The following is a 23,015-nucleotide window of genomic DNA, read 5'->3' on the forward strand; positions in this document are numbered from 1 at the left end:
GTCTATTACAAACAAGTGTATGAAACATCAAGAGGCCAATTTGATTCCTTAGAGTATGGCAGCCCTTATGCAGCAGGAGTTTTTTTTAATTTGGGATTTTGAAGCATGCATGCACTTTTAAAGATGAGGTGTCACGCAAATTCTTATTCCTTGATTTCAGCTCATTATTGCTGGTTTTATTTGTCTTCTTGGCTTCCTTTCATCACTGTTGTTGCTGCTACCACATTATGGAGGTAGTGTTTCTTCTTCTACAACCTGCTTTAGTGTGAAGTTAATTAACCTAGCACCATTAAAGACAAAACATTATGTAAGAAAAAATGCTTTATCTACAGAATTAGTTTTCTCAAGATGGGTAATATCAGCACGTAAAAGAAGCAAAGTTTTTCCTGATGTGGATCACAATATTTCCAGCCAATTTATTGGAGGCAGCTTGAATATTCTAGTTGGGTATGTGGGTGGGTTTTTTTTCTTTTAATTTCTCTTGGTTTGAGTCAAGCCAGGAATTTTTTTCCCATTGGGTTTGTGGGGCTCCCATTGAAACTCTTTCAGTGGGAGGTAGTTTTTATTTTGCTGCACTGTAGTTGTTTATTTCTTATCAGAATTTGTTTTAAATAATACCACTTCCAAATACTTGTCTTCTTTCATGGTTTCATAAGGTTTCTGCTGAGATCTGTTATGTGTCTGTTACTTGGAATGCAAGCAAATATCTAAGAGGTTGTTAACCATTGATCTGAGCATTGATGGTTTTGAAGAAAGGAGGGACACAAACAGAAATTACTATCTTGCTTGGAAGAGACTCTTTGAAAAAGGGATGGATATAAGAATGGCTGTCAGCATGACTGAGTTCCTTCTTGTAAGAGGAGGTAACAGCAATATTGCTTGTGTGGTCAAGTAAGCAGAGGGAAGGGACAGGAACTGACTGCACCTTGTTAACACAAGAAAGAAGGAATAGAGTGACTTAGTCTCAAAGATAATATGGCTACAAAGAATGATATTTTTATAAATATTGTGTGAATAATTGCATGCTGAAATTCATCAGAGTGATGTTTGGAACAGACTCCCAGCTAAAGTAACTTGAGCAGAAAATTAAAATTTTAAATTGGAGCTTGATGTGTTTATGTGGATTATGTGAGGTTGTTGCCTTAAGTGGTTCTGTAGACTTCTCTCTGCAGAAAAGGAAAGTGTTTATGTTGGCTGTGGGGCACAGTGTTAACAAGCACTTATTAACAACCTAAGTGATGATTTCCCCTGTTATCAAATGCAAAAGTGTTTCTTTAAATGTGAAATTGTTTAGAGCTATTGATAAAAATAGCTCTAAAGCAATGAGTATCACTTGAGGCAATTCAAAAGTTCTTACTGCTTTTTGTATCAAGTATGTTAAGGAGTCCTAAACTGATTTTTCAGCAATCTTTCTTTTGTCAAGATTGGCCAAGGTGCAGCAAGAGGCATGTGGGCAGCCCCAGGTGCAGAGCTGAGGGGCACTGGTCAGCTCTGGCTGGGTTACTGGCTTAAGGCTGGTTGGCTGTTTCCTATTCCTTCAGCTTTCCCAAGCTTTCTACTGGAAGTGCTGAGGATTGACAATCTTCTCATTTCCTTCTAATATCTTTTCATGCCAGTTCTGTCAATTTATTCTCATTATTCTTTTCATCAAGTGTTATTTATTCCTTAGTACCTTTCTGTTTCTTTTTTTTTTTTACCACTTTCTACAATGTGTTTCCTCTCTCCTCCCTCTGTCACTTGTGATCTTTGTTTCAGATTAAATTTCACCTCCTCTAGTAACACAATCTCTTTAATCTCTTTCTCACCCTGTAAACTGTTGTCCCCAATAGTTCCTGGTTTAAATTAGAACCTAGAAGAACAAGATTATACAGGTAACCCAAATGAAATAATATTTTAGAAAAACAGAATTATATTAAACATTTCTTAGTTTTCCTGGGAATATTTTGTCTGAAGTATCGTAGAAATGCATTTAATTCTTTTCTGTGTCCTGCCATATTGACATGAACTAGACAAATATGACTGTGTCCAATTTTAAAATTATAGTATAAAAGAGAAAATGGATCAAAAAATTTACAATCTAGTAAAGATTTCAACACCTAAATACAGGCAATTTTTTTAATTCTGGATATATATAATTTTATTGTATTTGCCTCCAAAGGTACTAATTTTAGAATATGTTTCTTCAGTATGCAGTGTTTACCAAGAATGATTATGTGAGAAAAGTTCCAGTTGTGATAACAATCCTCTGCTGCAGTGACTTGATAATCTTGCTTTCCACAATGCCAATTGCTTCCCATCCAACAAATCACAGCTGTGCTTTTTATTCAAGATTCTGATTCTTATAGGTCTGGGAAATTCCTGAGGTTTGGGTAATTCCTCCATGGTAAAGCGGGATGGTGACCAGAGTACAGAGCACGAGCACTTCATGTGCTGGTGGCTTGCTTCTCCCCACCACCCCAGCTGCTGAGAGCTGTGCTTATTTTCATGTGCTGGCATCTTGTGTTCTGTAAGGCAGAGTCCTTAATTCTTCAGGAAGCCATGGCATCTGTAGGTGATAACTTGGTGCAGGCCCACAGGAGTGCAATGATGTTATCTGCTGTAATGTGGGCACTGAATTATTGCTGCTGGCTACACAATTATTTAATTCAGGCCATTTTTGGCCGTACAGCATGTGCAGCTTTCCATATATCTGACTGAAGGGGAAAAAAAAGAGATAATAAGATAAGGACAAATGATCTTAGACCTGTCACTTCTTCAAACACTGCCCTTCAGGTATTTCTGTTCTCTCTGTTTCTGTGATTCTGCAATTGAATCACCCATCCTATTTTTCCTGACAGATTGCTCTTACAAAGCAAAGGCCAACGCACTGTCAACTTCAGTTTTGAAAGTTCAAATTTACACTTGCTGTCTTGGGGAAATATTGTCTGGCCTGATTCTGACATATTCCATGTAACTTTAGGTATCACTCCAGCTAACTCATCTAGTTCCTCCTGCAGGGAACGTCCTGCTCCACAGGTTTTCCTTAGCATGGTAACATCTTCCAGACGTTGTAAACTATCAGACTGTCTATTCTATGTCTTCATGTTGTTTAATGAAGGTGGGCTTTAACTTCCCCCTAAATTATAGAGGATTTAGTTTCTGAATACATTTGCAGTACCCCAAGTGTTCTTATTTTCAATATACATTGACTTTCAGGATCTCTTGTATCTGGGTATCAATATCAGAGAGAATAAACTGTTTCACAGTGGGTGTATTTATTCAGGACAGGTAAAGCTGAAACAGCTGCCTTTGCCATGCCTTCCTCAGACCTCGGATAGAATCGTTTTTTCTGTTTACTTCAGCAATCCTACTTTTAAAACAGCTTTGAGCCCCTTTTCCTGTGCCTGGTGTGTCAGGCTTTGCCAAGCTGCTGCTGTTTTCCCTGGAGTTGGCCCCAGCGGCTGCCCAGCTCTGGCTGCTTCTCTGACTGAGCAGCTGCTTCCCATTGCTACACCAATGGACAAATAGAATCTTTTTTTCTGTTTACTTCAGCAATCCTACTTTTAAAACTTCAAGTGTTTCTAGGTCCTGCACCCAGGAGCTTGCCTAACTACATTGTTTCCTAGTGGATAGTATGTTACCCTAAAAACTTTGCTGCATCCTAAGACCCACCAGGGGAGCACTTCCTGAATGAATCCTATTGCTGGGTTAGTGTTTCAAGGGAAAAAAAAAAAAAAAAAAAAAAAAAAAAAGGTAACGTTCCTGGATGTGTTCATCTCTTCATTCGGATTTGGAAAGTGGCTTCTTGAGGAGAAAAATCGGGGTTAAACAGCTCTTGTGGGTAACCCCATGCTGGGGAAACACTCAAAGCATGAGTGCATAGAAACAAAGTGTACCAGAGAAGGTTTAGAATTTATTCTGAAATGACATGCTGTCTTTTCTAGACTCTTCTCAATCTTTCTTTAAAAGCACTTGGAATTTTTTGAGAAAATCTTGTGTACATGGTTAGAGTTACAAACTTTATTAACTGGATGTTGTCTTTGCCATAGAAGACACATGAATTAATCTAATTACACTTTAAAAAGATTTTTACAGAATAACTGTTTTTAAAAAGGTATTTATCTGGAAGTAGGTTTGTGATACACAATGACACAGGCCAAAATGCCCTCCCCACAACTCATTATTTTAGCAAAGAAATTCTGCTGCTGATATCAATATCAATTTCTGCAGCAAATTGAGCTAAATCAGGAAAAGGACCAATGAACCCCACAGACACTGTAGCAGATGTCTAGTAAAGAAACATCTTTGTGATGAGTCCCTTTCAAGTAAATTTTTTACACAAGTGAGCCTTGCTGAGGAATAGTTGTAATAAAACTAAAAACTTCTGTAGATGCTGTGTTACATTCTCTTTTTCTTTACCAGACTTCTTAAAATTATGTATTTGATGCACTAGACAACTGTGTATTTAGGAAAGTTTATATAGGAATGTTGCATTTTGCTCTACCAAGGTCTTTTAAAAGGACTCCTTCACTTGCACAAAAACAGACAGTGATGGAATAGGTTGTACAGCCTGTGCAGTTGAAGGCTGTTCTGAAAATAAGCTTTGATTTTCCCTGTCAAAGCTTCATTTTCAGCATGATTTTGCTTTGTTTTTCTTTTTTTTTTTAGCTGATCCTTCTTCCTAAGACTCTTGACTCAGATTCAAGGATTCCTTAAAATCTGTCAGTAAATTATAGATGAGTAGAGAAAGCAATTCCAAATTGCTCTAGGGACCTGAAGCCTGCAGGTGGACACCAATGGCAAAATGGTCTGTTGGAGATGCTCTTGAAAAGAATCTGACACATTACCATGATAACACAAAGTATGAATCAACAAGTTTCTGAGTATTTTTCTATGAGCTCTTTTGTTCTGTATGTTTATCTTCTCCTTGAGCCATTATAGTGACTACAGTTAAAGATATTATTCTTTAAAATACAAGTCGGAATTTCAGAGTAAAGAACAGAGAGCTCATGTGGCAATAAGAGACAGATGAACTCTTACAGTTGCATGCAGAGTGTTGGAAAATAATTCATCTTATGCCTTATGCTGTCTGTAGAATACAAAAAGGTGTTTGTACTTTCCATTAGAGTAGGACAAATGCCTCCACCAGTTTAGCATTTTCCAGCATCACTTGAAATCCTAAAGTGTCCTCTTTGTAATAATTTCAAACATCTGTCTACGTAGAATAAAAAATCCCATAACATCTTCACTCTGCCTAGTTATATTCTGAAAATATATTGAACTGAAGCAAAGTCCAGTTTGGAAGCCAGTAATTAGTGGTGTGGCCCAGAGTTCCAGTCCTGTTCAGTATCTTCATTAATGACCTGGATGATGGTGGAGCTGCTTGTATCTGTAGAAACATGATGCTTTGTGGAGCCTATTTTAGTATATGAATTGCTAGTTCTTAATGAGTTCTTAAGAGAAAGGTGAGTGTAGGACTTGGGAAGAATAACAGGAATTTTTCTCATCAGCTCTGGTTCCCAGTTGTGGGGGTTTTGGTCAGGATTTGTCTTAGTTTGGAGCAAGAGTTTGAGGAGGTGGTCTCACAGTACCCCTGGAAACCATTCTGCTGTTGAGCCAGGCTTGCAAAAGGTGACTCCAGGTTACCCTGGTCCCTGCCAATTCACTGGACTCCTGAGCTTGCGCAGTATTTCTTAAAAACACAGAAGCAAACTTCTTTATATTCAAGTAGTAAAATGCAAAACTCTGACTGAAAATCTAAAGCCTTCCCTGAAGAGTGTTTTAAAACTTCTGTTAAGGATACAGGAGACACGTTGGTGCTTATAAGTGACTGCTCAAATCCCTTAAGGGGATGATATTGCTAAGAATAACTCAGAGAAACACCCTTACAAAGAAAGGAATTTCAGGAAGGAAGGAATTTCAGGAAAGAAGGAATTTCAGGAAGGAATTTCAGGAAGGAAAAGAGAGAGAAAAAGAGGAAAAAAGAAAGGAAAGAAAGAAAGGCTAATTTCAGCAGGTGTTTGATGTCTGCCTGCACATCCTGCAAACTGCTACCAGACACACCAATTAAGAATTCCTTGAGGCAGTGATTTTGAAGATGGAAATCCTTTTTCAAATATTCTCAGTTCTTTTCTTTTTCTAGCAATGGGACCTTTCCATCCTCCATTCACAGTAACACATAAAGCACAAAGTTTGTTACTGCTGAAGCAATTTCCAAGTCTTTTATCAAGGGACAAGCACTTCAATACAAGCTGTGAGTTGCTGTCAGGGACATGAAGGTCACCTCACCCAAGGCTGGTTGATCCAGGCAAGGGAAGATGCTGTGCAGGCAACAGACACAACCTTGGTGGGTCTGATAAAAGTACAGAAATGCTGCCAGGACCCTCTGGGTTGTTACATATTCATAGTTCAGAAGGACCCATGGGAAGAGTCTACTCCGTAATACCAGCCCTGCTGGGGGAATGTGGTATGTGTTGATATATTTCTAATGGAGACATCAGGTGAGGTACTTTGTTTATATCTATTGTGTATCAGCTGAGATTATGTATTTACTGGAGATCGTAAATCTACTCTTTATTGGTTCCCTGAGACAGACACAACGGTATTTATTCATCCCTTTTCTGTACAGAACTCATTAAGTAATGCATGGGAAAACAGCTGTGTGTTTTCATGTTTGCAAATGAGTTTCACTCCATTAAAGTTGTGCTGTGAGGCTTCAATTCCCAAAGTTTTAGCAACATATGGCTGATGGGCCATTTGTAATATTGAAATGTTGCGGTTTTTGCATTTGGAGAACATCTTACAGGAGAGGAGTTGTCTGGAAATGTGGTGATGGAAACAAGAGCACTATGGAGATAGATATATAATTTAGACTCAACAATTAACAAAAGACTTAATGGCAGAGCATCTAACGTTGGCATGAAAGCTTATCATCAGTGAGGACTGCTACTCATAGACAGTGAAACAGTGCTCACCTGACTCTTGAGAAAATTTCTATGCAGCTGTTCTCTGCTTAATTAGGTCAGTTGGAAGAGCAGTAGACCAGCTTTCCTGGAAAGATATCCTTCAACAGATGTGAGGGAAAGAAAGACGTCAAAACACTGTGGAGGCTGATAGCAGCCGAACCACTGAACCATAGTTAATACACGTAGCTAAACTTAGAGCATTTGTTTACACTAATATTTAAAACATGACTTTCTGCTACTTTATCAGACTTAAAAAGGTGAGTTTTTTTCCCCTATTTTAGCTGACCTTAAGACAAATAGTGTCTGCCTATAAAACTCATCTTACCCTGTATAAGTTGGACTCTGCTTCAAATGTTTAGGAGCAAGTGAACATTTCAGATTTTCCTGTTTTCTTAGTGCTTGAGTATTTGATAATACTTATAAATCTGTTATTAAGCAATAAATCCAAATCAATTTGACCTGTGACTTCCTTTCAGGTGTGTTTCTCACACTGGGGAGATAACCATCACTAATATATTTTTAAAGGTTCTTAACTTCCAAGATTAACATTTCAGTTTTACTTTCTATTATACATTGTAAAACTACCCATTATTGCAAATTCATGTCCTAATATGTAAATGTATCCTTTACAAATTAGGTATTAATGCTGTGGTAAGTTGGTGAAGCACTGTAGGATAGCATGCAGTCATCATATTGAGTAGGAGGGTGTTTTTTCTACTCTTGAGTGTCTTTGCTTTTGAAACTGCTGGCAAAAGGAAAAAAAAATAGGTATATTCTTGATTAGTATTTTGAGGTATTTTTTTAAACTTGAAGTAAATGTCAAGTTAAAATTAATTGGGTCTTGTTTTTTTTTTTAAATCCAAACCAGATTTCCTGTCATTAAAAAAATGTTAAGATGAAATATTCAATAACTTCCATTGTTTTTAAAACAGCAAATGTTCTTTGGGTGTTTTTATGTTAGTTTTTCTCTTAACCTTAATATACCTTAGTCTAACTTTCATAACTTCAGTTTGGCAAAATATAATCACATAAAAAACATTTGCATCTAATGCAATTTCTAGATGCCCTGGAGCACTTTTCTTCATCTCCCACTACAGTCCCAAAAGGATGCAGGTCTCTGGAGTTCTGTGTGCTGCATCTGCCAGTCCCACAGGGACATCTGAGGTACCCAAGGGCATCAGAATGATAGCATGTTCTCATGTTTAAAAAGCTGAGTCTTATCCTCCTCAATTATTTTAATTTACTATTTTTATATTTTGTTATTTATGGATGCTAACCTGAATCTAAATGCATAACTGAAAGGAAGTTCTGTCAGAAATTGTGCCTAGCTCCAATATACCTCTAATATTTCTTCCTAAATAAGCTCAAATATATATTCTGGCTGCTGATAATAATCCCATGTGAAAGCTTCCCATTTCCCATTGCTTTTATCTGAAATTTTTGCTTCTCTTGGAGACAAATAAATGAAGAAAAATTATGCCATATGAGTGTGCAGTAAAAATTTCGTTATTACTCCAGTAGAAAGCTGGACAAAAAACCATCTGGGGAACTCGTAAGAGATACTTTAATTCTCCCTCTGAATACTTCCATGATCTAACATGCCATTAAGTGAAGAGAGAATCATGGGACTCAGACGCCAGACACTTTCAAAGCTGTTTTAAGTTCTTATCCGAAGGCCATTTGCTCAGTAGCAAAAATCTCCTGCTGATTTCTGTGAATTTTACATCAGACTTGTACAGCCTTAAGTCTGTGACTTTCTGTACTGATTATTACCTGGGAAGATACTTGAGTAATTACTTGAAAAATCTTCTTGTCAGAGTTATAGCTGTAGTAGTGACCAGTAAAAATACACATCTGGGTGCAGAACAGAGGTGAAATACACATCTATCTCTCTCTTTTTTTTTTTTAAACAGGAAGGTAAGCAATTTGTAATTCTGTTATTGAAATACATTTTGACAAACTGGGTTACAGAAATGGTCTTGCAAAGAGCAAATTGTGTCCAGCAGGGACATAACTGTGAGATTAGCATCCCCTGCAGCCAGAGGAGATTGTGGAGCAGTGTTTGGAGTGGTACAAAGGTGAGAGGAAGGCAGTTGTTTTGCACCTTACTTGAGTAGCTGCTCTGAAGCCTGAGATGCAGAAATTCTCTTTTCTCAGCTGCCACATGATCATCACCACTGTGCCATACCCTTGACTAAAGGAAGAAAAGATAGTTCCAAAGCAAAGAAATTAATTCCATCTCAGTGCTTTTTCAGTCCTTGGCCCCAGGCCAGCATGGTTGTCCTTTTAGGAGTGTTTTATGTGGTGTGGTAGCAGATTAACAGAGAAATGCTGAACGTGTGCAGTATTCTGGGCTTTGCATGCCTAAGTAAATTTACCCAGTCTCTTCTGAGCAGAGATAATTTTTTTTTTTTTTCCCGGGCAAATGGAATATTTCTGATATGCATTTTTTGTGCCAAGTCTGTACTAAAAAGGACAAAATTTAGTTGCTTGAATATAAGCAGATAGTATAATCTTGATGCCCTGTGGTACCTTAGGTGTCCCTGTGAGACTGGCAGATGTGACACAGAATATCACAGAGACCTGCATCCTTCTGTAGCTGCAGAAGGAGGCTGAGGCAAGATGCTTTAGGGCATCCAAAAATTAGACTAGATGTAATTATTTCTGTCTGTATGTGTGATTATATTTTGCAAAACTAAAATTTTAAAAGTTTCCTGCTTTTTGTAGAAAATTAAAAAGAAGAGACTACCAAATCACTATTTCCTGGATATTTTCAGTGTCTTACATTGGATGCCAGAGGCTTTTTTCTCTTTGTGTCCCACATAGAAAATGGGTAAAATATGTAATTAAAAAAATAAAAAAAAAGTTATACAAAAAGGTCATTTCTGCTTATAAATTGTTCAGCACTTACTAAACTCATCACAACCCCATCCCCAAGGAATTAATTCCAGAATAAATACTCATCTTACATTGGATGCCAGAGGCTTTAGTCTCTTTGTGCCCCACATACAAAATGGGTAAAATATGTAATTTAAAAAAAAAGTTATACAAAAAGGTAATTTCTGTTTATAAATTGTTCAGCACGTACTAAACTCATCACAACCCCATCCCCAAGGAATTAATTCCAGAATAAATACTTAAATGCTGGCTATTTAATAGCGACTGGTTAATAGATAGGCTCACTGAGAGATCACAGATTATCCTGTGCACTGAGTGCTAAAAAGAGGAAAAGAGTATTTATTTTGATACCGTCTCCTGCACGTTTCAAGCAGTAAAATTGTTCAGCACTTACTAAACTCATCACAACCCCATCCCCAAGGAATTAATTCCAGAATAAATACTCATATGCTGACTATTTAATAGTGACTGGTTAATAGACTTGCTCACTGAGAGGTCACAGATTATCCTGTGCACTGAGTGCTAAAAAGGAGAAAAGAGTATTTATTTTAATACCCTCTCCTGCACATTTCAAGCAGTAGAGGTAGCCAAGCCCTTGACAGTTCTGTGAGGCAGCATGGTGGTTGCACAAGGACACAGAGCAGGGCTGGGGAGTGCCCTGTGCTACCCCATGTCCAGCCTGAGCCTAGGAGAAGGTGTCTGGGGTATGGGCATTTCCCTGTGGCTCCAAAATGGACAGGAGACAGGATGGGGGAAGCTTGCCTGGGAGCAGCTGGGGTCAGGATGCTCAGTGGGATGTGGGGATTTCCACAGCACAGAAACCCAAACTCTGGGCAGAGAGCAAATGAGGACCCTGAGTAGGGAATCATGGTTGAGTTGTGACTGGGAGGGGGTTCTATGTCCAGATTATGCTTTTAAAACAAATAGATAAATAAATAATTAAAATCTATTTATTAAACTAAAAGAGGAGAGGTTTAGCGCAGATGTTAGGAAGAAAACCTTCACTATAAGAGTGGTGAGACACTGGACCAGACTGCACAGAGAAGCTGTGGATGCCCCAGCCCTGGAAGTGTTCAAGGCCAGGCTGGATGGGTCTCTGAGGAACCTGGGATAGTAGAAGGGGTCCCTGGCCATGGCAGAGTACTGGAATGGGATGATCTTAGAGGTCCCTTCCAAACCATTCTATGTTTCTCTGTTTCTATGAAATTATTTAGAAAGAAACAGAGAGAGTGAAGCCTGTCACAGGTGCTTATTTCCTTACTCAGTCTTTTTGATCCCATTATCCATCTCATACTGGCATATTTAATTGGCCACACTAAATCTTTGAAAAAATAGGTGCCCATATCCAGGGCACTACAGCACTTCTTCTCACCTCTGTTTCATGACCTTATTAACAATTCTGTTCTCCCTTTAAAATGTATGTGTATATTGTTTACTCGGTCTGTGTTGAGAGTGTCTTCACATTTTATCAAAATCTTCCTAATTGCTGAGAATACTAAATGTAGCTGGTGCTTAAACAGATTATTGAGCTTGGTAGGAATAGTTCAGCTGCCAGCAGTGCCTGTTGACATTTCCCCATGCCACTTTCTTTTCCACTTTTTGATGGTTACAATAAGTTCCATTTTCTGCATTTTAGATGATAATTTTCTGACATGGCAACATTTTCTTTACTGTGTTTCAGTGCACCATAATCTTGTTTGATTTGCAGCTGATAAATCCATGCCATATTTTATCTCCCTCCCTTCCACCCAATCTTCTGTCTCTGCAGCTTTGCACTTTATTCCATCAACCTTTGAATGAGTCTGCGGTTGTCAAACTTGCTCTACTGTTTAACTGTCTTTTGTAAATACATCAAAGCCAGGTATTTCATGCTCCAGCCTAAGCAAATATCCATAATGTGACAGTTTAAAATGAAAATTTTACCATCTTGACATGTTATTTGTACCAATTCCGAGCGGGTGATGAAATCAGGTCCCCTGTAATTAAAACATTTCATGCTCTTTTAAGTTTTCCCTGAAATAAAGTGGGATGTAGTTGTTTTCATTTCTCCCAGCAGTGCCTGAGTGCTTCTCCTTACTGCTGACAATTGAGGTGAAGTGTTTTAAGTGTCTCCTCAGTCACCTACACTGTCTTTTGCCTTTAGCTTATTACTGCTTCTGAGACTGTCCCAGTACATGTCCTATTCTATTCCTTCTTAAAGAGGTTATAAAACCCTCCTTTTGCCTGCTTCTCTTAGTTCTCTTTAGAGGGTCTAGTTCAACCTGATTTCCAGCAATTTTAATGAATCCTTTGGACTTATTTAGACCTACTATTTCCTTTCTGTACTGGGAGGAAAGAGTTAAGATTGTATAATGTAAATTAAGAAAAAAGCAAGTAGAGCACACACTCCATAATGTTGAATAGACGTGAAATATTTTGAAATGGATGGAGAAGCTTCCACTGGCTTCAGTGACTTTCTGATCAATTCACGCCAAAATGGCAAATGGGAAAATATTTATGAGAATTTATGAGTATTTATGAATTTACCTTAAGGTTTTAGAAGCTAACGTTAAAAATTAAAACAGAAATCTTAAATAGAGGAAATAAAGGAAATTCAGGGTGTTATGTGGCAAAAATAAAGGGCTTTTCGTTACAGTAGCAGGGTTTGCTATTTATTGTGAAGGGTAAGTTCAGAGCTGTTTCAAAATAATGCTTTCAAGAAGAGTTATTTGAGATAAATGTGAGCAACTTATAAACCATATAATATAGGAGACTTTAAAAGGATTGTAAGTTTATTCCACAGAAGTCTCCATAGGTGAGCAGAATGCTGATAATAGCATACAAAAATTCCTTTTTTTCCTTTTAAGAAGTATCCTTGACATGGTGGGAAAAACCTTCAGAAAATATGATGGGCTGATAAAGAGTAACATTTTTATCTGGAGGTACTGTCAAAAATTATAACACCCTATAATTGTTTCAATATGGTACATAGCAAAGAGGTTTATATTGCAGGAAACTATTCCAGGCAGATATGGAATGAAGGTGACAAGTTATACTGCCTGTTTTCCTAAGTTATTCTTCATAAACCAGTACCCACTTTGATACTTTGATTATTGACTTGTTTTAAAGACTTAACCTTAGTTTTCTAGCTTTTAAAATAAGATCCAGGCTTGTTTATCCATAAACAGTGTTAACCACTTTTTGTTCATCTACATTATAGAAAGTTTTCCACTCAAGTGGAAATAAAAGAGAAAAAAGGAATGAAGAAATAGGGTCTTGATGCCTTCATGGTAATGCAGGCTCTTAGTGTGACTGATTACCTCAAGCTTTAAATTGTTTGAAAAAACACTTTCTGAAGTTGTTTTCCTATCCCAGGAGCATTTTTTAAAAACACCTCTCTCACCTAAAAGGGGAAATGAAAAGCTTGATTAAGAGATACCCCACCCATTACTTCTGGGAGTTATTTGGTTATCTTGGGCCCCATTTCATGTTTGAGGCATGGAATAATTCCCATACCACATAGAACAGGGTGCTTTAGGCCTTGCTGAAGTGGAAGAATGTAAAATCAAAACTGACAACAAAAAGTAGTTTGGGGGCTTGGCCCTTGACTAAGGTGATCTGAGAGGGAGGTGTTCAAACCACTTACTAAGCTTAAGAGGAACATGTCACTCTGGTGGAGGACACAACACTTTGAATGATGACACTGTAATTTTTTATAGTGTTCCCTATCAAAGCTATTTTTCTTCCAAGTGTCACTATGGGAGAGTATCACTGACTCATGTTTGCATCCATTTGCAGGAATCTCGGTGGCCTTTCTTGTTTGGAGCAATCATTGTTCCATCATTGATACAGGTCGTGATTCTGCCTTTTCTTCCTGAAAGCCCTCGGTACCTCCTACTCGAAAAGCATAACAGGAGCATGGCAGAAAAAGGTATGATATGTTCCTTTCTGCAATAAAGGGTGTTTATTGTAGGGATTCAGGCTGGAGACTCCTGATTCTGATACCACACGAGAAGCAGAATATTCTCATAGCAGAGGATCTCTTGGCAATCATTTTTCTCACTTTTTTCATTTGTCTTCTCTTCTTTTTTCATTTGTATGAGTAAATATAGCTGTAGCTTTGACGTTTTTATAAATTAAATTTTCCAGCAAGGTAACTTATATAACATTACACATGGTGATACAGAACTAACCAAATCATCCTGCTGTTGTGGGCCAACCACTCTGTGCAGGGTTCATTTGAAAGTAAAAGGTGGTTTCAGTCATTGTGACTCTCCCTTATCTACAGTCTTTGCACTTTGTCTAATAAAAACACAGATTCTATTGCTGCTTTTTTCCCCCAGTAGTCGCTGTGTTTTACCCTGTGTTCTGTAACTCAATAACCTTTGTTGATCTAATAAAAACCCCATACATCTGTTTAACTGAAAAATTCCAGTTCTTCCATATTGCATCAGCTTCACAGACACAGAATATTTTGTCCTTGCTTCAGGTTTCAGGTATAAAACTATTTGCTTTTTGATCACAGTTGTTGCATTCTCCACTCCAGTAAATTTACTATGGTCCAAATACAGGTGTGAGAGTGTTAAAAGATTTGGTTAACTTATAACCACATATGAAAAACAGGAGTCTATAAAAAAAGAGTCTGATTATAATGCCAAAATACCAAACATAAGTGCTTTACAAACTATTCTTAAAAACTTTGTTTGAATATGACCATTAACATTTTCAGCCATGAACTAGTTGCTTGCAAAATTACTTGTAAAGTGTGTATCAACACCTGAAATATAAATTTAATAATCTTTTAGCATGAAATTAATGCAACTCTATCCACTTTATTCTATTTTGAAACTAAAAATTGGCCTTTTTTTGTTCTGAAGAGCCCTCTGAAAAAGAAATAGCACACTAATGAGGAGACTCCCATGTTGTCTCAATTTGGTTTTGAATGAAGAATTCTATAAAGGCTGGAGGCTCAGACACTCAGAGATAGAGTTCAATGCTTAAAAAAAAAGGAGCACAAAAGTAATGAGATTTTGGAAAGTGTTCTTGAGCTTCACAGAGTCAGCAGAGTTTTGAGGAGGCAGAGAGCAGCTTTTCCAAGGAAAGGGCTGCCCTGCCAGCTGTGGGTGCAGGACCCAGCTCGGGTTGGCTCTTGGGTGGAAACTTCTGCAGCACCATGGCTGGGCAGGGAAGAAATGCTTCTGGGTGCCAAGTTTAAACTGGCTCGTTTCTGCCTGATAAAACTGTGGATCTATTTCCAGAGCTATGGCTGGCAAAGGCTCTACATCTGCAATGCTGTAGCATAATATTACACTTGCTATGAAGAGCTGTTAAAAATCCTGCTATAGTACCTGGAGACCTCAGCACTGACAGTGAAACTGGACCTCTCATAGGCAGAGTTTAAAAATTAGAAAACATGGCAGTAGAATAACACCATCTGCCTTGAAATTCACACCATTTACTGTTGCTGGTAATGTGCCAGCTGCACTCTGGGATGTTTCAGCATCCATGTTCTGAAAATAATTTGAAATCTAATCCAGAGGCATTGGAGGTGGGTTCTGGAGAAGAAGGCATCAGGAGAGGAGTTTCCTGGGGAAATGAGTTTTAGCCACTGGTTTGCTGATTACAAGAAGATGGCTTTCATGAACTACCCTAAGGACTATAAATTTAGATAGAGAAAAAAGAGACAACTGATATAAAAAGCTTTTCAAAGTAACTGTATATGAATATATGTTTTTGGATTTTATTAATTCTAAAAGAAAAAACTCAATTCTGAGCTATGTTGTAGCTCATTTTGAGCTAATTAATGGTGTAGCACATTTTGAGTGTATTCTACAGTGGAATTCAAAAAATAGGAGAATGAATCAACAATCGAGACAAATCATCTGGATATCCACATTATCAGCAGAAATGGGGGAGGAAAAGTCTAAGTATTAAGGAGACTGGAGGAGTTGTGATTTGTTAAAATGCCCTTCTGCTTGTAAGTCATATAATGATAAAGCAGAATTCTTCATTTTAATGATGACTACAGTAATGCTTTTAAATTATTTGACTCTTAGCTTAAATCTGAATATTAATATTGGAAATTTGCAACTCTTTCTACTGACTAAATCCCTTTTCGTTCCCTTAATGGATCAAGGCTATTCATGCAAATATATATTTCACTGTGGATTATACATTGTCAGGGAAATATAAAACTATTATTTGCAAAAGGTCTGCTGTATTTAAAGCAGATGACTGTTAGACTTTATGAAATTCTCTAAAGTATGCATGTATGTCAGAGCTCCTAAAATGGAGATGGCAACATTAATCTTCCTAATTGTTATAGAGAAAAAATACTAAGTGAGATAATTTAGGTCATTGAGTTTCCACAAGGTTTTGGCCCTGCTTTCATCCCTTCCTTTTCTTCTCTGTCTCAGGAGACAACCAGTCTTTAACTACCAAAATAGAAGTGGTGACAACCTCTTTTCCAGCAGATGTCTTTAAGGGGCAAATAAGAGACCGAGAGAAGGGGAAGGACCAAATGAAAAAATGAAGGAATGAGGGTAGAGGGTTAGAGAGGCATCATGTGCAAGCCTAAGGCACACCACATGAGAGAATCTGCTCTTTGGGGCACAGGGGCAGCGATGCCTCAGATGAGTGAGGTCTCCTGAGCCCCAGAAGGGGTTTTACCCAGTGCTCTGCTTTCCCCTTTCCAGCCGTGCAGGCAGAGCAGGCTGTGAGCGGCTGAGCCGACGTCTGGCTGATCGGACACACGGACACCCTGTCTGACTTGCTGCTGTCTGCTGCCAAAAGCAGCACTGAGATGAGCTTGACTCATCTTCCTGGATGTCAACAGCTTTTACCCTACTCCCTGAGATCCAAAAGATCTGAACTATCTCTCATATTCTTATCTCACTGCAGAATGTGGGAGAACTGATCCATGTGTTCTGGGGAGAGAGCAGTCCCCTGGAACAACAGCATAATCTGTAAACCTGCTTTGCCCAAGACACTAAGTCTGCTAATGAAGCAAGGGCAGAACCACCCCAGCTCCTCTCCCAGCTCCCATAACTAATATTCTTCTCATTTTATAAGAATAGAAGGGAAGAAATTGCCTAGCATTTAACTGGTGTGATCCTTCTTCTTAATCAAGGCCAGAAAGCAAAGGAGAAATGGGTATTCAAGTGGTTGAAGAGAAGGACTTTAGAAGGAGATTATGGAAATGAAAAGTGACAGGGATAGAAACAAGGAGAAAAAGAAAAACCTGCTGCTATAATTACATCAGTTTACCATCCAAGTTCCAGGACAGTTAAGACAGGGATTTCACACTGGCTGTCTATTAGTTGCATGCCAAGTGCATGCACCCCTGATCTGTGAGTATCACAATGATGTAAAATAAATAAAATCAGTAGTAGTGATAAAATTGAACATTTGTTATGACTGACAACATGGGTTATTAACACTTGCAGTTGGAGATTTGAGATGTCTTTTTTGAAGTGCACTGGGAGGAATCCTGCATTTTTTTATGCAGCTACAGTAGCAGGTCATGTAAATCAATAATGGAATTCAGCTGGTATCCCAGCTTGCCAGAGAAAAGAATATTGTTATGTCTTAAGGGTCAAACAACTTGGATAAAATGTCACAGCAACATCTGTTGGTGACATACAAAATCTGTTCATCTAGTATGTTCAGTCATACATTAGAAGTCCCATGGTTATGAAAGAAGCATTAAAATAGGTATAATGAGAAGCATAGATTTAAATTTTTAGAAGGATGGATTAGGGTTGATACCTTTTCATGTGACAAAAGAGCAAGGCCACTCCTGATTTAAAAAAACAGGCAGCCAATTTTTTACAAAGCCCTTCAGGGGGCCCGCATGGACTGGAGAGGTATTAAACCCAAAGTTTAACAGCAGGAAGCTCTTACTGCAAATCCAGCGATTAAAATAAGTTGTTATGACTGACAACAAGCACATATATGATTTATTTTTTTTTCTCTGTGGGTTTGTATATCTGCAAGGATTATAAACTATTCTTATGGGAAAGGAAGATACAGCCATGACTACTACACTTGCTGGGTTTTTGTGAAGGCTTCATCTCAGATATTTCCCTGCCAAAAGGTGGAGTGATTGTGGTGTGAATAACTTGTTTTAAAAATTTTCTTAAGCCTCCTATCTTTTAGAAAGGATATTAGGTCATTGGACCTTTAATATAACTCTGTTTATGAGTTCTTGTGTTATTTTAGGGTGGAGTGCATATGTTTTGTTTTACCTGTACATATGGGCTAGTTTCAGGTGAACCTGAACAGGCTTATTGATGTGTGTAAAACTACACATGGAAACAGGTAAAGATGTAATCCTTAAGTGGATGAGGAATACAACTCAAATAATAACTCAAAAAAGATCTGTGTTCTTTACTTAGAAGAAGAGGAAGGTGACATGTGGGAAAAACCTAAAGTAATTTACCAGCGGTCATATTGTCTGAGATTTTTTTCTTAAATTTTTCTACGCTGCATACTGGTAGATTAACTATATTTTAGTAGATTTAAATAGCATTATTATACTTATATCTCTCCTAGGAAGATATACCTCATCCAATTCTTATGGATATTCAGTACTCTATTAAAATTAGTTTATATGAAATAACTGTTAGTTCATTTTGTGAATTATTTCTGTGCTTACATGAAGTTATTACTGGTAAATTTGTACTATCTTCAACAGTGGCCAAAGAAGATGCTGTTTAAGCAGAGCTTAGATAAAGATATGTGAGACAGTGTGACACATGATGTTATTCTTATGGATATTCAGTATTCTATTAAAATTAGTTTATATGAAATAACTGTTGGTTCATTTTGTGAATTATTTCTGTGTTTACATGGAGTCATTACCAGGAAATTTCTATCTACAACAGTGGCCAAAGAAGATGCTGTTTAAGCAGAGCTTAGATAAAGATATGTGAGACAGTGTGACACATGATTTAATATAATTAATCATCAGGGATGTGATCATCAGAATGTGTCCTTGGGAAACAGATAATAATACTCCCACAGCTTATTTTAATTTTTGTCCATTTCTTTTCAAAGAATAAGCCCAAACAAACTTTGACCACCTCTCTTTTTCTGCTCCCCTTTGCCTGGTGCTGACTTTATACTGTAAACCACTCAATAGCATTTTGATATTTTAAAATTTCTTCTCAAAGATATGCTAATTCTGTTGATAACAACTGCTTTCTTTGCACAGTCCTGGAAGTACTATAGTGGAAAAAGAATTAGTAATTCCCTGTGTTGCTGAGGTGTTGAGTGCTCATTTCAGTTAATTTAAAGGCCTGGTTGGTTTTAGGGATGGTACCAACTGACTTTTTTCAGATCTTTGAACCTCTTTCAGGTGCTTCACCTTCACTTAGGTGAGATGGATAAAAACTGGTGGAATAAATGAAAGGGTTTCTTGACTTATTTCCCCTTGGCTGGAACCATCCAGCTCTTTTCCTGTTTATGAAGGCAGTATTCCAGCTTTTGGAGGCTGAGCTTCTAAAACCTTCTGATCCATGGGAATTAAATAGGAATCTGGAAAGTTTTAAAAGTTTCTAGAACTGCAACTCCTTAGACATTTTAAGTGTTACATGAAAATAAAGCTTCCCTATAGGGAGAGGCAGCCAGTCACGGAGGGAAATGAGTCATTGCAGGGAGGAGAGGAACGACTTCTGTGCTTCTCAGTGCCAGTGATGCCAGGGTTTGGAATGCAAAACTAATAAATTGAACATCACACTCTGAAAGGCTTTTGAGTTTTCCTATCTCCCTGCTCATGCAGAATTTATTTCCACATTTTTTTATATATAAAATTGTGATTCTTATGGTACTGAGAAGCTGATAATAGAAGAAAATTAAAGATGTTGAGTAGCAAAAAAATGTGTCTCCAAGAAGGTGATGTCTATTCAAAACTATGCATGGATAGCATAGTAATTTCTTAGTATTTCTTGACTTGTTGGTAATTTTAAGCATCCATCACCATTGCCTAGTGCATTTACATCTTTTTGCTTAATGCCATGAAGGAAAGAAAATAAATCTGGTGTCTATGGTTTTTTGTTTTTCTTGCCTTGTACTTGACCATTTTAGTGATTGCAGTTTTTTAGTTCCTTGTCCCTCTACAAATACAGCAAACTCCCTTGTGCAAAAAAAGACAGATTGCTATCTTTTTACTTGATTGCACCTATATTTTTGACTTGTGTGACCTAAAGTAATGCTGAGGATTTTAAGGACAGGAAAAATAAATAAAATTATGCACTGACCTAATTTAGACTGATAAACCAGATGCATAAAATCAGAGAGAATACTTTCATGGAAGCCTATGGTGATATATGTCCGGTTGTTCTCATCTTTACCTGAATTTTTCTTGATGTACATTCTAATAGTACTGAGGAAAGTGTAATTTCAGCATGAGACATTGACTTAAACATGCTGTAGGCACACATTGTTCTAATTTTACATTTCTCATCACTGTCTTTAAATACATCACACCTGTTAAAATTAGTGTTTAGCATGTTATTTATTTAAAAATGGGCAATAACGAAGGACAAAACTGAGCAGCTTAAAATTTTAGTTCTGAGGTCCCAATTTGTTAATACATTTCTGGTTGTACAGTCTGTGTGAAAAGATAAGTGAACGTGCTTTTACTGAGAGGTTTAAAAATTCTGACCTCTTCTCTCACAAGAGAGAAACTGGTTATCAGAATATACGAATGTTACGACTTAACTCAACACCCAGAGGTGGTTCATCCCTTAAAAAAATCATCCTCCTTGTTAGGCAGAATCAGGTGAGGCCCATTAAAATGCATTAGAAGTGCTAAGTGCCTCAGAAAGGCTTGGCCCAGAGCTTGTTAGTTCCCTCCACTGCCAGACCAGGAGCAGGCAGCATGTGCAGCCTTGTGCATTCACCAAAGTATCAGAGAGGGAGGCTCTGGGAGGCCACCAGTTCATTTGTGTGACCTATCCCTCACAACAATGAAATGCCACTAAAAGTCTGGATGTCAGTATCTCTAGTTTTCTTGACCATCAGAGTGCCTTCATTTGTGTGACCTATCCCTCAAAACAATGAAATGCCACTAATTGGCCTGGGTAACAATTGAAAAGATAAAATTTTGTAACTTCAAAATTTAAATAAAGTCTGGATGTCAATATCTCTAGTTTTCTTGACCATCAGAGTGCTTTTTATAATCCAAAGTGTGTAAACATACTGAAATATGTGGTCATTTGTTTATAGGCAGTGTTATGCAGAGCTGTGGGTAAGAAAAATTTATTTTACTCTTAGGTGAACTAAATTAGCTTATTCATTTAATAAAAATTACAAATTTAAGTGACCTGCTGTGTAAAAGATTGTTTTGAGTGTTAGCATCCTACTGGGTCACAAAGCCTTGTTGCAGGGGTGTTTGTAATGTCATTGTTTTTCTGCAGTGACTCTGAGATGATGAGCATTTTGAACATCTTTTAAAATGCCAACCCCTGGGGTATGTTCATTAGATTGAGACAAAAGTATCACTTGCATAGACAATATCTGTCAAACAAGGTTGGTGGAGACACATCACATCCAGCTGGGGGTATCTCTGTCTTGGAGGAGGTGTGAGGTGGAAAGCCTGTATTATCCACAGTGGGAGGATATTTCAGGAAGCTATCAGTGTGCAGTACTAAATGGTGTGTTTCTGGGGAGATGAGGCTGCTTGGTTGCTTACATTGGCCATGTAAATTTGTTCCCATGACTCCCATTTCCCTTGACAAGTATAAAGTCTGGAACTGCTCTGGGTAATTATTTCTAATAATTATTAAGTATTAATTACCTTGACAAAGTGAATTCTTGCCTATATGCTAGTAAAAATAAGAGGTAATATGAAAAGTAGTAGCTATTGTTTAGCTATCCAATGTCTGCCTTTTCTTGGTTTCCCAGACTTATATGCATTTTTACATCTTCCTACTTCTCTATCCAATCTATCTCCTGCAATGAAGCCAGCTATACTGTTAGGCTGTAAAAGTAGCCAAGTCAAATAATGTTCAGAGATGCTTTGGTAATAAATATTTTCGAGTCACACAGGGTTTTTACTCTTCACTGGACCTTAGGCTGTATTATATATGAAATAACATAAGAGAGATCTTGTAGGGTGACAATTTATGGTTTTGTTTCAGTTTTTGAGCCCAATAGCAGGGATGAACCAAATCACATCCAGAGCAGAATGGTGTTGTTGGCAGAAGAATAATTAAGTTGTAGCCCATGTATGCCTCCTGTCTGTGCCAAACGTTTCCATTTTAAAGATGCAACACAGTTATAAATGAACACAGTGCCAAGAGTCTGGCCTAAAGTACATGTCCTCTCTTTGTAGCATTTCAGAAATTCCTTGGGAAAGATGATGTGTCTCACGAGATAGAAGAAGTTTTGGCAGAGTCTCGGGCCCAGAGGAACACCAAGCTGGTGTCGGTGGTTCAGCTGCTGAGAACGCGCGCGGTGCGATGGCAGATCCTGACCGTGGTCGTCACCATGGGCTGCTACCAGCTCTGTGGGCTAAATGCTGTAAGTGTCCTTCCCCAGGCCATGGCACCTCCTGGGGAACTCCTTTCCTTTATCACAAGGTTTGGGTTACACTATTTACCGACCAATATGAATTCCCTTTTTTGGCTGTTTCTTATTAGCAATGACTCTGGGAGAGCAATGAGTGGGAAGATCCACAGAGATCTGTATTGCCTGGGGGCTTTTAAAACAAGAGAAGTTTGAGGAAAGCCATGTTTCTTAACTTTGTGTTAACTTTGTGTGTTTGTTAACTTTGAAGGAATGCTTGAAAAGGTAGAAAAGAAAATCAGCAAAAGAAAAGCATGCAGCTTTCACTTCTGGTACTCAGGTTCTCTGTTTCTGAATACACCCCATGCTTATTCAGAGTTTTTTCAGTAGACATTTCAGGTTGGATTCATTTGGTTCAGTACTTACACAAGTCATCAAAACTTTCTATAAATGATTTTAAAAGGTTGCACTGCATGTTTGATTTTTTTGTTGTTTCAATATTCCTGTCTTGGAAAGTGAAGCAAAAGAGGGAAAATACATAAAAGAGTGAATCCTATTGACCATTAATACGTCTGAGACTAATGGATATCAGAAGTCTCTTTCACTACCTGTCTGAGCCTGTATGAGAAGGTCACAGGACAGTTTAGGTTGGAAGATCCCTCCACCTGATCCAAGCCCTTGCTT

The 23,015-nt window shown here is 37.9% G+C and overlaps 1 protein-coding gene across 1 annotated transcript in view; it reads left to right on the plus strand.

The window, feature by feature from the left end:
* Positions 1-23,015, plus strand: part of SLC2A9 (solute carrier family 2 member 9) — a 100,264-nt gene that overhangs the window by 34,998 nt on the left and 42,251 nt on the right. The window contains exons 8-9 of the mRNA XM_039728955.1: positions 13,620-13,752; positions 22,159-22,346. Coding sequence (XP_039584889.1) covers positions 13,620-13,752; positions 22,159-22,346 — 321 coding nt within the window. The remainder of the gene's footprint in view (positions 1-13,619; positions 13,753-22,158; positions 22,347-23,015) is intronic.

The sequence above is a fragment of the Passer montanus genome, unplaced genomic scaffold (genome assembly GCF_014805655.1).
Source record: "Passer montanus isolate IOZ18808 unplaced genomic scaffold, ASM1480565v1 scaffold67, whole genome shotgun sequence".
Taxonomy (NCBI): domain Eukaryota; kingdom Metazoa; phylum Chordata; class Aves; order Passeriformes; family Passeridae; genus Passer; species Passer montanus.